This window comes from Homarus americanus, unplaced genomic scaffold (genome assembly GCF_018991925.1).
Source record: "Homarus americanus isolate GMGI-L3 unplaced genomic scaffold, GMGI_Hamer_2.0 scaffold24694, whole genome shotgun sequence".
NCBI lineage: Eukaryota > Metazoa > Arthropoda > Malacostraca > Decapoda > Nephropidae > Homarus > Homarus americanus.
This window is the reverse complement of record NW_024732780.1, coordinates 2,591,099-2,607,838: the sequence shown is the minus strand read 5'-3', so window position 1 is coordinate 2,607,838 and position 16,740 is coordinate 2,591,099. Positions and strand designations below refer to the sequence as shown.

At 40.8% G+C, this 16,740-nt stretch overlaps 1 protein-coding gene across 1 annotated transcript in view; it reads left to right on the top strand.

The window, feature by feature from the left end:
- The window catches only part of LOC121868951, a 159,626-nt gene that overhangs the window by 83,904 nt on the left and 58,982 nt on the right, over window positions 1-16,740 (top strand). The window contains exon 7 of the mRNA XM_042369982.1: window positions 3,770-3,956. Within this exon, the coding sequence (XP_042225916.1) occupies window positions 3,770-3,956 (187 nt within the window). The remainder of the gene's footprint in view (window positions 1-3,769; window positions 3,957-16,740) is intronic.

The window sequence follows — 16,740 nt, the reverse complement described above, 5'->3', positions numbered from 1 at the left end:
ACGTAACAAGTCCATTGCTGAAGTTATATATACATATACATACATATATATATATATATATATATATTAGGGTGTGTCATACGGAGGCGAATATTTGTTTTTTGAGTTTGAAAAATCGGCCCATGGTATTAATGATGTAGTTCTATGTGCAGAATCATGTGATATCTTCAGATTTGAAAAGTTTTCATTTTTTGCTAGGTAAATTTTAACTTGAAATCTTATGAAAATTCAGTATTCCCACCCTTTTACCAACACCACTAAATAGCTTATTTAAAGTAAAGCAAATGTATCAGGTTAATTTATTAGGATGAAAATGATCCAGAATAGTGAAACGAATGATCTTGACACATTTATTAAATTTAATATTCCTTTAGAAAACAAAATCATCAAATACAAAAACCGGTTTTACTACTACGACCGGTGTTGCTGCACACCATAGAGAACATGTCTTTCTTGCTTCTGTTTCTCATCACCTCCTGCTGACCACCTGAGCTCGGATGTAGCCTTCCCACTCCCCTCTCCTGGCTGTACACTGTGACTGCTGGCCTCGCTCACTTGCTGTACCTGGCGCTCTATACTCTGGGTGTGCGAGGCCAGGCAGGAGGTTTATGCATGGGAGTTGTCAGGAAAGCTCTGACGGAACATTGGTGAGGCTGCAGGTAAGAAGGGGCTCACTGCCAGCCTGGATGTTATCCAGATCTATGAGATCAGTGAGGGTCTTGGCACCTAGATTGACTTCAGGAGTCTTCCTGACCCTGAAGGAATCGTCACCAACTGGTTCGTCATGCCCAGATCCTCTCATAAGTCTCATATCCAAGATCTTTTTGACTGCCACTCTTCTCTCCTCCTCATCCTTACTGCAGAGCATTGTCTGCAGAACTGCCTCAGGATGAGCACCAGGAAAGATCTCCTCACAGTCTGCTCCACAATCTGAACAAGCCTTCCTTGGCTGACTCCTCCGGAGCTCAAGCTGGAAGAGAACATGCCTCGGACCTTCGGAGAACGATGACTTGACCTTGGTGTTGAACCAATTTGGCAAGTAGACACTCACGATGAGTTGGACAATAAGTCTCAGGTTGTGAAGCTGGTTCCCTTTCAGTTTATGATGAGCGACTCAAATTCTGCAGAACCTGAGAGCCGTTGTGAGCCACCTAGAATGTGAGACTGGACCTATCTGCGGGTAAGCAAGTCTATCAGGCATGACCCCAGTTTTGATGGCACTGCAAATCATGTAACCATGAGTACTGGTCAGTACTCAGATTCGTCAATGACAGTATGTGCAAGCTCAACGAGTGGAGGGCCAACTGTGATTTTTTCCAAAGCTCGGATTTATTTTCTAACTCAGTGGCAGAGTCCGGCATCTTGCCAAAGGACCAAGACCATCTGTTGTTTGAAAGAGGTCTTGCCATCCAGCTCCTGGATCAGATGTCTGAGTGGCAACTCGTTGGTGTGGAGGTCACAAACAATCCAGACCAGCTTCCTCCCAATCTTCCGCTCTATCCGCTGTATATTTACCTGCCACCCACTGTGTTCGTGTTGGTGCTGTCCTCATTAGCCTGCAGGGTCTGGTCTACGTTCTCTCTCTGAGCCAGTTCACAATGTTATCTGCCACTATCTCAGCTGGTTTCCTGATGTCATCTTTCTCTGGAGTGAAATGCCACAAATACTTCCCTCCTGGTTCACTGCAGCAGGAGTAGTGTTCCTCCTTCACCATGGCAGGGAACAACTTGTCAGAATCTCCAACTTTCATGAACACTTTAGTGTCATCCCTTCTCCCATCAAAGAACAAACAATTGATTCCATTTTCTCTTATCCCCTTATCAAACTCCTCTTCTAGGTTACTGACAACTTTCTCCTGAGCTCTCCTTACTTTGTTTTGATCTATCACCAGGTGAACATCATCAGGTGTTATCAAACCACCGTCAATCCAGGCAGCTGTTGCTATCTCTGCAGTTTCTCTGAGACCAGTGTGGTGTCGCATGCTGGCCAGAGCTATGCTCGGGATATCTTTCCTATTTCGAATCTTATGCCTGGAAGGTTTGGGATCATTATTTTCTGGGTTAGGGACAAAGTCACCATTCTCCTGGTCAGCACTCGGATCAGCCATGGGGAAGTCATTAAACTCTGAATCAGCTTGACTCCAATCATCGGCCTTTTTTACCTCACCCTGGGCCTTCTCAAGTCTCTTTTCCTCGGCAACTCTTCTCCTCTTCTGTCTCTCTGTGGCAGCCTCCTGTCTCTTGGACTCCGGAATATCTTGGCTAGAAATCATGAGAGCCCCTATACTGCCAGTCTTCTCTCTCTGTGCTTTGACAAATGCCAGTTCGATCACAGAATCTTCAGTTCACGCTTGCAAATACAGGAGATGTGGGCCTCGGATTTACAGTCACGATCACATCCAAACTCAGGACAGAGAACAATTGGGCACTTGCAAGTAATTATGTCAAATAACTGGGTCAGTTGCTTGGCAAAAGCTGTCCTTAACTGCAAGTTTTCACTCTCCCGAGAGATATCTCTTGCCTTTTTCCCCAACTGGCTGCAGTCTCTCTCTAATCTTCTTCTGACTTGTTATGACTGGAGGCTTGAATTGAGCGTTAGCCAGCGTGTACTGTGCCAAGACAGCTTTGGTCATATCACTGGCAATGTCTTTGTTTGTGTAAGTTCTTTGGTTCTTTTCACTGATTTGCCTGATTAAAACACCGTATCTCAAAGCATCTCTCAATGTAGGCAACTCCGACTTCAGGAGCTCTCTCCCAGACCCAAGATAGTGACTGAGATGGCTGGATTTTTGGTTCCTCGTCCTGACACAAGCAGCCATCGCAAATATTATCAACTTATAAATGCATGAGAATCTGAAACAGAAAAAAATATTGTTAGTTGGGTTGTTAAAGAATGAAGTCAGAAAGCAATGTTCACTGTTTAATTGTAATGCACTAATGCAGCCGTACGTTAGATTTTCGATAAATTTCACGCTAAAATTTACCTAGCAAAAGGTTGCAAAATATTGAAACTGAAATTATTTTCTGTTTATATACACTAAAATCTACCAAAAAAGTGATGGGCCATTAGTTTGAGCTGATCTTCCCTCCTATGACACACCCTAATATATATATACTGTATATATATATATATATATATATATATATATATATATATATATATATATATATATATATATATATATATATATATATATATATATATATATATATATATATATATATATATATATATATTTTTTTTTTTTTTTTCTGGAGATCAAAAAATCTGAAGAAATTCTAAAACTTTACTTAAAACATCATTATCAACAAAGTGTTGACATGTTTGCTGAATGGTAGAGGTTGCATAGACTAATGAGAGGCAAAATATTCGCCTAACCACTTTCTAGACTCCATCATCATAATGTTTGGCCTTTAAAACATGGGTATAAATAGTTCATGTCCTATGATCAATAATTACTGGGGTATTGAAGAAAATTCAAATTTCAGTAGTGGAGGCCAAAATTAGCATATTTTGAAAAACTCTCAGAATTGTCAGGATGGCATCACTTGGATTAGTCATTAGTGCACTTAAAGCTGCAAACAAAACTTTAGAAGGACCATAGTGCACGTTTCCTACTCTACTGCTGGACTCATACATAATCCCTTTGGGTGATGAGGGCCAAATCTATCATTATCATCTCAATGCATGATGTTGATCTTTGCTGTTTTTACAATTGCATATTGCACAAATTCACTAGAATCTTATTAATATTTAAAAATTTCCTTAGTTTCTACGGGATGAAGGTGAACGTCACAGCACTGCCGTTCCCACCTTACTGGAACGTGGTGGAGGAGACAGATGACGCTGGAACTATAATACCGCGATACTCCGGCACCGATTACCTTATGTTGGAAACCACAGCACAAACCCTCAACTTTACCACCAATGTTCTCCCTACATCCAACTGGGAAGAAGTAAGACATGAATTGTAATGCATCAACATACAGTAGTAATAACAAAATTTATTCAAAAAACTATTATGGTAATCTCTGCTGTTTTCTCTATACCGGGCTTCTCGTACAAATCCAGTCCTTGTCCTGGTACCACTCATTTCCTGTTTTATTTAAATGAGGGAATAAATGAACAAATAAGAAATCTTATTATGCGGTTCACAGTTCATAATGTTACACTATACTACTCTCATGAAAATAGACAAACAATTCATTACTTAGGGGGGGGAAATCATTTGCAAACTAAGAAACAAAGACAGGAATACACTGTAATGCAGGGACTTTTTTAAGGAATTTTTACTAGTGGGCCACTTTAAAAAAAGGGCATACATATCCAAAAAGTCCAGATTCCAAGTACTGTATCTGACATTTATATTGAAAGATGTTAGATAGGAGACAATTATATAAAAATCAAAGGAATTTAAGAAACACAGTACGGTTGATGCAAAAATGGTAATTTACAGTATATTAAATAAAAGTAGTACCATACAATATTTATTGAAAAAAATAAGATATTTCAAACATACTGCTATACTGTAGCTCAGCGTTGACAAAATTTTTGAAAATATAAGGGCAAATAAATAAATAACATTTTGTGGAATGTAGAAGATAGAAGCATGTGGCAGTTATGTGATATTTCATAATTGAAAATAACTATCTTAAAATAAACCACCAGTGAAGAATTTGACAGCAAATTTTCTTGTTTGATAGGCTTCTCTTGGCGCTCTACAGTATATCTGCGTTCTTTCTTCTTCAGAAATTCTGCCACTGTAAATCGTGGATCACATTCTGTTATGCCACAACCGTTGAGTGCCACAATTAAGCGTGCATTCATTGTGGATTCTTTTATGTTTGATCGTCTGTCATCATGTATAGCGTTGTAATGTGAAACTATCCGCTCTGTTTGCATACTGTGTGGAGACAGAGTTAGTGTTGCTGCAAGGGTCTTTTGCATAGTTCTTGCTGCTGCACAAGCACCAGAATCACTCCCTGGAGGAAGAGGTGTTTCCAAGATGCTAAAATTCTCACTCCATGCTTCAAAGACCTGTTCTGCAAAGTCACCAGTTTCTTCTGGAAACATTTGTGCAGTAATATATGTACCACTGGCGACAACTTCTTCACAGGTATTACTGGTAAGAAGATTTTTCATGTGTGTCAGGACTCCTTCTTGATCCAGAGCCAAGCGCTCGGACAGAAAGTTTTCTGCACTCACCACAATTTCATGACGAATAGCTTGTTTATCACGCCGGCCAGTTGAAACATACGTGTTTGTAGTCGTCCTCTTGGGACAGTGATCACCTTCACCACCAGAAAATTCTTTTTGTGCTTCTAGCTTGACCTAGTTTGTTTCTCTTTTACCTGGGAAGGGTCTGTCTCCCATCAAAGTGAGCTTGCGTATAGCAGCATCTCGACAAGTAAAGATATCAGGCAAGATGAGATCATTCCTTTGCATTTTCTGTTGCATAACTTGAAATTTTTCAATGATGTCACCCATAACAGCTGTCAGCTGACTGTAATTGCTCACTTCCCCAAACAGAAAATATATCTTCATGGTTTAGCTTTCTCTGTACGGTTTCCTATCTCAGCAAAGAATTTCCAAACCTGTTTGCACGATTCAAGACTGAACATAACTGCATCAATGAGCTGACAAAAATGTTGTGCAAACCGTACTTCATGATGACGCAGAAAGCTTTTAGCAGATGGAAAAAATCCACAAGTTTCTTGAGTCGATTTTTGGATGTCCTGAAGTATGTTGCAACACTGAATAAATTTGCTTTCCAAACTTTCAGCTCAGGGACATTTGAAATTACTTGCTCTATTGCCAAATTTGATCGGTGTGCACAGCATCAGAAAGTAAGTAACTTTCTCTGAAAGTGTTCTGACAATAGACGCCAAAGGCCACCACGCTTTCCAGTGTTGGCACTCTCTCCATCAGTAGTTACTGCAGCTAGTTTTGATGTGTCAATATATAACTTTTCAAACATACGAAGAAGACATTCAAGTAAACCAGTAGCTCCACAGGCATTTGGCGCATACACACCAAGAAATAATGTCTTCAACTCCAAATCCTGTGTAAGAATTCTACAACTGACAAATTTGTTGTCTTCCATTGTTTTGGACACACTTCCATCAATTTGTACACTATACATTATTGTATCATTTAATTTCTGACTAGTTTTGCTTTGTTCAATGGTTGAAATGCAGTCAAGCATCTCCCCATACTAAACTGGAGATGGCTGAAAAGATGGAACAGTAGCATCCATCCCATGATCTCGAATAACAGAAATTAAATTATTGGCTTTCAGGTTAGTGAGAGATCTTGCAGGCCTTGAAAAAGTTGTAGGTGTCTCCAGCATACTGTCCGAGTGTGCATCAAATGCCAGTCGAATTAAAAATTTTGTAACCTGTGGTGATTGTTTGTTTAAGAAATTAATCCATGGATGTATTGTAGAGCCTTTATTCCAAGATTCTTCGAGCTTCATATGCTCTTCAACCGATCTATGAGCTTCTGAGTTCAAAAGATCAACAACCATTCTCAATCGACTTTTTGAATCCACCCCGATGCCAGAAGCAATTGGAACTCGGCCACATCTAGCATGTCGTGTTGCAATGTACTCATAGTCACTACAGATAAAGGATTTATTTCTATTATTTCCTTTAAACTACCAATTTTTCTAACAAGCCAATCTACATCAAGCATCATACCGTAATACCATTCATAACAACTATCAGGAGCAGTAGCACTACTAGCAGAGTGTGTATCTGACATTAGTCTGGTAGAGACAGTATCAGGTAATGTAGTTATGGTAGAGGCAGTAGCAGGCACAGTAGTACTGGTAGAGGTAGTAGCAGGCATAGTAGCAATGGTAGAGGCAGTAGCAGACATAGTAGTACTGGTAGAGGCAGTAGCAGGCATAGTAGTACTGGTAGAGGCAGTAGCAGGCATAGTAGTACTAGTAGAGACAGTAGCAGGCATAGTAGTACTGGTAGAGGCAGTAGCAGGCATAGTAGTACTGGTAGAGGCAGTAGCAGGCATAGTAGTACTGGTAGAGGCAGTAGCAGGCAGAGTAGTACTGGTAGAGGCAGTAGCAGGCATAGTAGTACTGGTAGAGGAAGTAGCAGGCATAGTAGTACTGGTAGAGACAGTAGCAGGCATAGTAGTACTGGTAGAGACAGTAGCAGGCATAGTAGTACTGGTAGAGGCAGGGGCATAGCCGGGGTGGAGGTGCTGCAGGCAGGTAGGGCATAGGGAGCTGCAGGGGGCGTAGGTAGTAGTGGTATAGTAGAGCATAGTAGCACAGTAGAGGCAGTAGCCGGGCGAGAAGTGCAGTAGCAGTATGCTTAAGCAAGTACGGTAGTAAGGGACAGTATAGGGGCATAGTAGTACTGGCAAAGACAGTGGCAGCATAGTAGTACTGGTAGAGGCAGTGGCAGACATAGTAGTACTGGTAGAGCAGTAGCAGGCATAGTAGTACTGGTAGAGACAGTAGCAGGCATAGTAGTACTGGTAGAGGCAGTAGCAGGCATAGTAGTACTGGTAGAGGCAGTAGCAGACATAGTAGTACTGGTAGAGGAAGTAGCAGGCATAGTAGTACTGGTAGAGACAGTAGCAGGCATAGTAGTACTGGTAGAGACAGTAGCAGGCATAGTAGTACTGGTAGAGACAGTAGCAGGCATAGTAGTACTGGTAGAGACAGTAGCAGGCATAGTAGTACTGGTAGAGACAGTAGCAGGCATAATAGTACTGGTAGAGACAGTAGCAGGCATAGTAGTACTGGTAGAGACAGTAGCAGGCATAGTAGTACCGGTAGAGGCAGTAGCAGGCATGGTCCATTTCGTAATCGAGTAGTTTTTCTTAGCATTTTCAGCCAACTCGTTACTTTGGCGTTTGCGTTTTCTTTCCCTACTAGGCATTTTGGTTCTAAAATGACAAAAAAAAGTATATTACACAATTAAAAATAAGTGAAAAAGTTAATGGCAAAGGTATAGGACACTTTCGCATTGCTGTTTCTCATAATTTCCGGTCCAAAAATTCTGAATACACTTATACACGGATAAAACCTATGAAAATCCTGTGGGACAACATTTTTATTACTTTTATTAATTTATTATTTTTTACTTAGCTATTCTTATTCTTTTAGTATTAAACTAACCAAAAACTAGTTCATATGCAGCTTCAGCCACCATTGGATTTTCACTAATTTGAGGTCTTCTTTATTTATATCTCACCATTTTAAGACAATTTTTCTGGAGATTAGTTAACGTTATTAATTTGAAGGAAATACAAATGCGGCTTTAAATTTGCAACCATGAAAATTAATTCACACCAATAAACTACTAATCACTAAATAAACTACTAATCACTACCTTATCTTCGGTATCCGCAGGTATTCATCATCTATATAAGCAGTAACAGTAAAGTGAAAATTAACATTAAACATCGCAAAAAGCAAAAACGTTACCTCCAGATCGTTACTCTCAACGCGCATAAACAATCCCTCTAACCGCCAGTCCGCCACAATCAGTTACTCAGCTGATCGCTCCCATTTTCTTCTCAATTGTATGGGAGACCTTGCTAGAATCAATATTTTTACTGCAAAGCTTAAAATTGACCAGTGGGCCAATAGAATGTGACTAGTGGGCCAAATGCAAGGGCAAGTGGGCCATTTGGCCCACTAGTACAGCATATATGTCAAAAAGTCCCTGCGTAAATGATTTAAACATGTAAGTTATCATCTTTTCCACTGACAAAAAAAGAAAAAATATAGATATGCAAACAATACCTTACTAGTCGGGAATCGAACCCAGGACCTCTGTGTGTGAACAGAGATAGTTACCACCGGCCACAAGGACAATAAAAGCAATCATTCGTCTTATTTTTAAGCAACGTGAACCTCCATCAAGGATTGCCCGTTGGCACATCAAGAATTGCCCGTGCCAACTATGTGCACGTAGTAGCATTTTACCGGGGATTACGAGATGGTGTAACCATGTCTATTACTAACTGGGAACAGCTCTGTGCCTCCCTGAAGACTGACGCCCGTATTATTAAACATCTTCCCTCTCTGAACAAAGAGTCTTCTTTTTTTTCTTTTTTTTTTATTTATTGGGCACCCCCCTACATCCTTGTGTAAGGTGAAGCGCAGAAGCGTTTACAGCGCCCAACAAGGAAGCATGCTAAGTAAGCATGCTAAGTTCATGCTTGCCTTTATGTCTCACGAGTTAAGAGCATAGAAGCCTTTAGAGTCAAGGGCGTAGAAGCCTGAAGAGTCAAGAGCGTAGAAGCCTGAAGAGTCAGTGGTTTTTAATGTCATGAAGTTATTGGAAGCTCCAACAACTTTCCCTGAATACGAATTCGCAACTTTCGATTGACACCAGGTACCTACTTTACTGCTAGGTGAACAGGGACTAATGGGGGCTAGGAAGTAAGTCCAAACAACTTCCACCGGTCGGGAATCGAACCCATGTCATCTCACTTGTAAGGCAAGAACGGTACCGCATCTACCACCGATCCCCGCAAACGGTCATCATGAAGGGATCGTTCTTTCAAGCGGTATTTATAATTACTCAAACCTCTTTCCCTTCATGTGGGACCAAGTAGGTTAGGTCTGGTAATACTGTCCACTTCGCTGATGCATTATGGGTCGTCTTTTCGCTGATGCATTATGGGTAGTCTTACTCGTGTGTGTTTGTTTACTTTCGTTGGCGCTAAAATTAAGAGTATTGCGCTCGCATTATGGACATTTTTTCCTCCCAATAATTAAGGGCAAATCCTATATCGCAGAGAGAACGTGATTTATTAGTCCATTTGATTGGGGAGGAAAAGATTTTACAAAATAAAAATACTTGCGGATAGCGTGTTAGTTCGAAACACAGGAAATATAAATTTCCTAAGGATTCCAATGTCATTTTCAGATTTTAACTAATGTACAGTAATTCAAAACATAAAAGAAAATGGCTTTTAAATGCTGATATGCCCTTATTATATTATCATGGGTAAAAATTGTGGTTTTCGGGGAAAACAAATTTATAAACGTCGCAATTTCATAGTGAGACGGTCGTATTTATGGCAAATGTTTTAAAAAGTGTTCTTTATAAGTTAAAGTTGAGTTAACCTAACCTAACCTTAACCTAACCTAGCATAACTTATCACATGCCATGGGCGAACTTACTATTACTGAGACGGGGGAAGCTGCTGTGAAGTCCTCTACACAGTGTTTTTCAAACTTTTTTTACTGCGACCCACAGCCAGAACAACAATTTGAATTGCGACCCATTAAACCTAAGTGTAATGATATGAAATGAGTAAATCAAAGACAAACACTGTTCACAATTTTCCTTTATTTAGCATCGACAAAATTCATGTAAATTTCTCATGATCCATTTATATTTGAATTATATGTATCCAATTGTATGAAAATAAAAATATTCTGATTTATTTTCGCGACCCATTTTTATTTTGCGACCCAATTTATTTATTTCGCGACCCACTGAAGGGTCGGGACCCATAGTTTGAAAACCCCTGCTCTACAGTATATTAGCCAAAATACTGTATCATATATTCTTAAGTCACATTATTATTAAATAATCAAACTCCATCTCCCAGTGAACTTATTTTATCATGCACCTAATTCAGCCAAATGGAAGTTTACCAAAATGAAATACTGTAATTGGTAATGAAAAATTAGAGCCTGCAGTATTTCACATATTATAATTATCATGATCCACTGTATCAAAGGTATTTTTGTATGTAATGTTACCATCCTTGTAACAATGCCCTCCCAGTGAAATTTGCCTCTACCCATAAAAATTTGCATCAAGTAACTTAAATGTACTTACTTTACTAATATATGCCGCATAAAGTTTGGTGACGATTTTCTCCCAGTGAAATTTGCCTCTATCCATTTTAATATTTCTATGCAAGAACGTCGCCAGTTTATATTTTCCAGACAAAAGATCACTTATAAAACTGCTAAAAAGTTTAATAAATTACCTTAAACGTGCTTACCTGATTAGTACCAACGTTAGTCAGATGAGATGACTTCAGCCAGGGTAGGTAGATACCTACCTTGACTTCAGTAGCTTGCATTTGGCAATGAGAGGAAGCACAGCTTTTGCAAATGTCACAATATCGGCCGTAAAACCAATAATGTAAAAAAAATTGATCTATAAAATTACCATTACGTGTTTTTTTGTACATTAATCGTATTGACTATAAATATTCAATAAAACTAACAAAATAATTATGAGGAGTGTGACGAAGCAGCTATTAGCTACCTCTTCAAATTTCAGTCATATTAGTTCGTTTTCCCGCCACCACTCTCATTCGTGCGCTGCAGTAAAAGGTGTTGTTTAACAATATGGACGTGAGAAGGTGAGGGGCGAAAATATGTGGTTGAAGGAAGAGATTACGATGCTGAAGGAGGGAGATACGACAATGGGGAGAGTCTGTGTCTGATGACCACGCAGACCTGTGGGAGGTAGTGAACTCACATAGCAATGGTTTTAAACAGACAAATTTAGATTTAGGCACGAGATAGGTAAACACTTATTTGGAAATAGAGTAGTGAAAGAGTGGAAGAAGTTATCAAACACCATCAGTAACTCGAAGACGATGGGTAGCTTCAAATATAGGTTGGACGGATATATGAGAGATAGGGGTTAAGTATAAACGGTGCCCAGTATGGGCCAATGGGCCAGCTGCAGTTTCCTCCATTCTTCTGTTCTTATGATCTTAAGTTGATCATTGATTCCCAACATGCTTCACAATTGGGCGTTCATTCTTTTCAACTGTTTTCGAATCTGTAGATGACAGACACGATTATGATGTGGTTTAACTCGACTTTAGCAAAGCCTTCGACAGTCCCCCCACGAAAGACAAATACGTACAGTGGAGGCTCGTGGAATTAGAGGAGATATTCTAAACTGGATTATGGCGTGGTTACAGGACAGGAAACAGAAAGTAATCATTAATAATAACACTAAATCCGATTGGGGTAGCACCACAAGGCTCAGTACTTGGACCATAACTATTTATTACATACATAAACGACATAGATATAGGCATAGATAGCAATATGAGTAAATTTGCTGACGATGCTAAAATAGGGCGTGTAATAAAATCTGACGAGGTCTTTGCAAAACTACAGGAAGATCTAAAAAAAATCGCATGGTTTGAAAAATGGCAGATGAAATTTAATGTGAAAAATTTTAAAGTACCTAGCCTAGGAAAATTGAGAAACCAGATATCAGATGAACATCGTAATAAAGAAATCCGACTGTGAGAAAGATTACGCTGTTCAGTTCCGGTCACCATACTACAGAATGTATATCGAATCCCAAGAAAAATTATCTGAATTTGCACTCCCTTGAGATACGTAGAGTGATGGGCGATATGATTGAGGTGTATAAATGGAAATCATGGTGAAACAAATGTGATATAGTAATTGCGGAACAAATTACCGAACTTCATCATTAACTCGAACACGCTGGGTACCTTCAAAAATAGGTTAGACAGATATATGAGTGAGAGTGATTGGGTGTAAATGTGGCTGCTTATTAAGGGCCAATAGGCCCGCTGCAGTTTCCACTATTCTTAAATTCGTATGTTTTTATTCCCACAGTGAATTTGACCGAGGGAGCCTCATTTGTTAAGGAGTGGGAGAATATTACATCCTCTACATATCTAAACCAAACTGCAGAAGGTGGTAAAATATTACTTAGTAGTTTCTTCTCAAAATATTCCATATACAAGTTGCCAAATTTTATAGCATAATATTCTCCAGCGAATTCAAATTTACAATCCTTAATACACAGTTTGATAAGTTCAATAAAAGACATTGTTTGAGAAAGGCAAGGAAAATTTTTCCAGGGAAAGCAAATTATGAACTGGGACCTTTGTAGACAGCCATGTGACATCAAAACTAACCAATTTAAAATCAAAGTTAATATGTAAGTTCTTACGTTTATCTAAAATTGAATTAGCAATATAACCTGTGTGAACTTATTAAGTAAAAGAGTGATATCAGCAAATAAAAGTTTAACGCGTTTTAGCCACACTGTTAGACTGTAAATTCAATCATTATTCGACAGTCAAATATGTTTCCAGGGTGCGGGACGAGGACCCAACGCTTTATGCACCCCAAACAACCACTTTCCCTATCCTCCGCTCTTCTGACATGGGTTATATTTACAGTTTTACAGAACTAAAAAAAAAGAACATTGGGAAAGTTCATCGTCACTAGAAGGCAAGTTATGGTACAGGGAGGGTGTCAAAACTGATCATACAATAAGAACAAGCACCTTAGCAGTGGCATAAGGAGGTGAAGTGTAAGTGTGTTTTGTTGCAGTTGCATTTGTTATTGCATGATTTCTTACATCTACAGTGTAGGAGGATCGAGCAAGCTTCACTGGCATCTGGATCTGTCGTTCAGAATGACATAAACTCTTTCTTGCGTGAAATCATCTATACCCAGTCAGTAGGATCAGGGATCTCTTGATGAAGCCACAGCGCCTAACTCCAAATGAAAGCTGCTTGAAGAATGGCTCGTCTCACGTGATGAAATAGACCTGCCTGGGTAAGTGGAATATTATCGAGGGTTCTGCTTCCTCGTTAGAACATCTCCCCCCGGCCTTGATTCACTGTAGCAACTCCACAAGACTTACTGTAACGTAGGACAATGAAACGTTCTATCAACTGCATAGGTGCAAATTTCATGTTGGAGCAGTCGGAATCACGTAATATTGCAAGCAGGCTTGCCGTGAGTTCCAGAAGAGCCTCCACACTTCCCAAACTGTCTTCTTGCCAACTCCTACAAATTGTGATGTAGTCAGTGCATGGAATAAGGGAAGGGCAAGTCCCAACTCAGGGCCGAGCTGTGATGCTAGCACGTGAAAAACCATCAATAGTTCAGACAATGACAGTTCAGCGAACGATGAAATTGCGACAACTACGACATCAGTGTCCACTGTGCGGAGGTATGCTTTGTAATGGCCGAACTGAGCTGCATGATTAAGGTGGAGGATCATCCTCCTGTCACCATCTTGATGGTTACAGAGTTCCAGACCCTCCGTTTCACTGGGTGGTTGTGTGAGGACCTTTCCCTCTTTTCCTCAGCTAACCGCTTACTCAGGAGTATGAAGAGTTCTGTTTTGTTCTATGTTTTTTTATGAATGGCACTCCACTCTTTGGATGATGGGAGTGTTTGTTTTTTCCCTTGGACCTTCTCCTCGATTTGCATGAGCCTGGTCTTTCAGGCTTCTCTCAGGGTAGATGCATCATATCCATTCTATACTGTACAATCAACAAAACCAGAGGCATGGGATCTTGCAAGTGCACTAGGTTTGGGTGGGTTGGATAAATTTGACAACAGCAGAATAATCGAAGATTTTCACTGTAGCATCTAAAAGCTGTTTTTCATTGACCTTTTCGAAGCATTTCAAGAGATCGAACTCATACCAGTTCGCAAACGACTAGCAACAGCTAATGTTGGGGTTATTTTATATTTTCATACACGAAAAACTCATCATTATTTGCAAATGTCGTGATTGCAGAGATAGGAAAAACTGAGTGACCAAGGCTGAGTTGTAATTGCGAGCTTGACCCGTTGCATCTTTCTGTTTGTCAGGTACTTTTTGAACGTGAACAGTCCAATGCTGATCTTATGTAGTGTGCTCATTGTATAATCAGTTTTGATACCCTTCCCATGTCATAACTTGCCATGTTGTGGCATTGACCTTTTCAAATGCTCTTGATTAGTTGTGTGTAACTGTAAATATAACACATTTGACTGTCGGATAATGATTGAATTAGCAGTCTGACATTGCGACTAAAACTTGTTAATCTTTGATGTGATGATATCACTCTTTTCTCAGTAAGTTAACACAGGTTATATTGATAATTTAACTTCAAACTAAACAACTACCAACAGCGTGGTTGTGACTTCCAGACAACCACAACCGCGGAACTATAAATATCTTACGACCATGACATCCTTAATACTTACAGTAGGCCAAATGTGACTTTGATCATAAATTATTATGTGGGGGTAAGCTTTAACTGTTCTGAAATATAACTTTATCTATCAAGTATCCTCAAAACTACAAGAAAAACCCAAGATACTCAAAATTGTCCCAGTGGTTTCAGAGATAAAGCGATATAGGTGTTTTAAGGTAAAAAAGGCCCTTGACCATAACTTATCATGTGACATTGACCTCGAAACATTCCGAAATATAGTTAGATTAATCGGGATTCATCAAAACTATAAGAAACGAGTCCAAGATCATCAAAATCGCCCCAGTAGTTCCTGAGATATGGCATTTTATGGTTATAGCTATTGAAATTAGGTGGCCATTGTAAATTTACTAAAAATTACCTCCAGAGTGAAGTCCCAGCGTGTACCCACATTGGAAATATTACTATGTGGCAAAAGGTAATGACATGCCAAAATTGACATTCTGCCAGATCTGAACGATTTTTGCATTAATCCACCCTATTCTCCAGCCAAAGCAAGAATGAGAATGGGCAGAAGAATAGTGCCTGCAACGTAGATAGACGCCTTGCCATTAACTCTAAATAAAAATGTAAAATACGCGAATAAGAATTATAATACTGATGGTTACAAGTGTTCCCTGAAGAATGCAGTGATGGGTAGGGAAACACCGGGTAACACTCAAGTCCGTTTATTATGGATGAGAGAAACACAAGTGGTGACTAGCGTGTGCCATGCACGGCTCACACAGTCAGACTGAGACTGCCTTGCCATATGGCAGCCTCGGAGCAATGTTGCCACATAACGTGCAGTGTTGCCACGTGATTATATATATAAATGCTACTCGGCACAGTTGCTTATATACAGGGTTGCTACTCGGCACAGTAGCTTAGATACATAACCTACATCTCCCTCCCCCATCACGCTCATAGTCTTTGTCTTGAGCGGACTTCTTAGTCCTAAGTCGCTCCGAGCGTCGAGGTGCACTGTAGGGCGGATCCTCGTGAGGTGTAGGAGACTCATCCTCGGTCAGAGGGCCAGCAGCAGGGGGTGGGACTGGCCGGAGGAAGCGGCGGTTCCTCCACCAGACACGGCCGCTCGGCATCCTGACCTTGTAGTCCCGCTACCGGCCGACGCCCATCACTATGCCCACCTTGTCCCAACGTGTCGTCGTCGGGTCCTGGACGCGGACAAGGGCACCAATCTCCAGTGGCTGAAGAGGGCGGGCACGGTCGTCATACCGAGCCTTGGCGTCCTGGGCACGTGTAGCGGCGCGGCGGTCGCAGCTCTCGGCTCTGGTCTGCCACTCCTTTGCAAAGGCCTTGGCGTGTGCAGGAACGCAAGAGCGGAGAGGGTGACTACAGGATCTGGGCAGGGGAGCGCCCTGTGTGGGTAGGAGTATTACGTAACTCCAGGAGTCCTTTGTCAAACGCCTCACAGTCTATGTTGCCTGAAGGGGCCACCTTGAGGATGAGGTGCTTGACTGTCTTGACCGCAGCCTCAGCATGGCCGTTTGACTGTGGGTAGTGGGGTGTTGACAAGATGTGGCGCATTCCCCAACTCTCCAGGAATCCTGTGAAGTCCCGGCTGGTGAACTGTGGCCCACCGTCCGTCCGCAGACGTACGGGGACGCCCAGGTCACGAAAGAGGTGCCGGAAGTGGCGAATGGTGGCCGCGGACGTCGTGTCCGAGCCACAGATTACCACCACAGGCCAGCCAGAGAGTCGGTCGGCGACAACTAGGAAATGTTTTCCAGC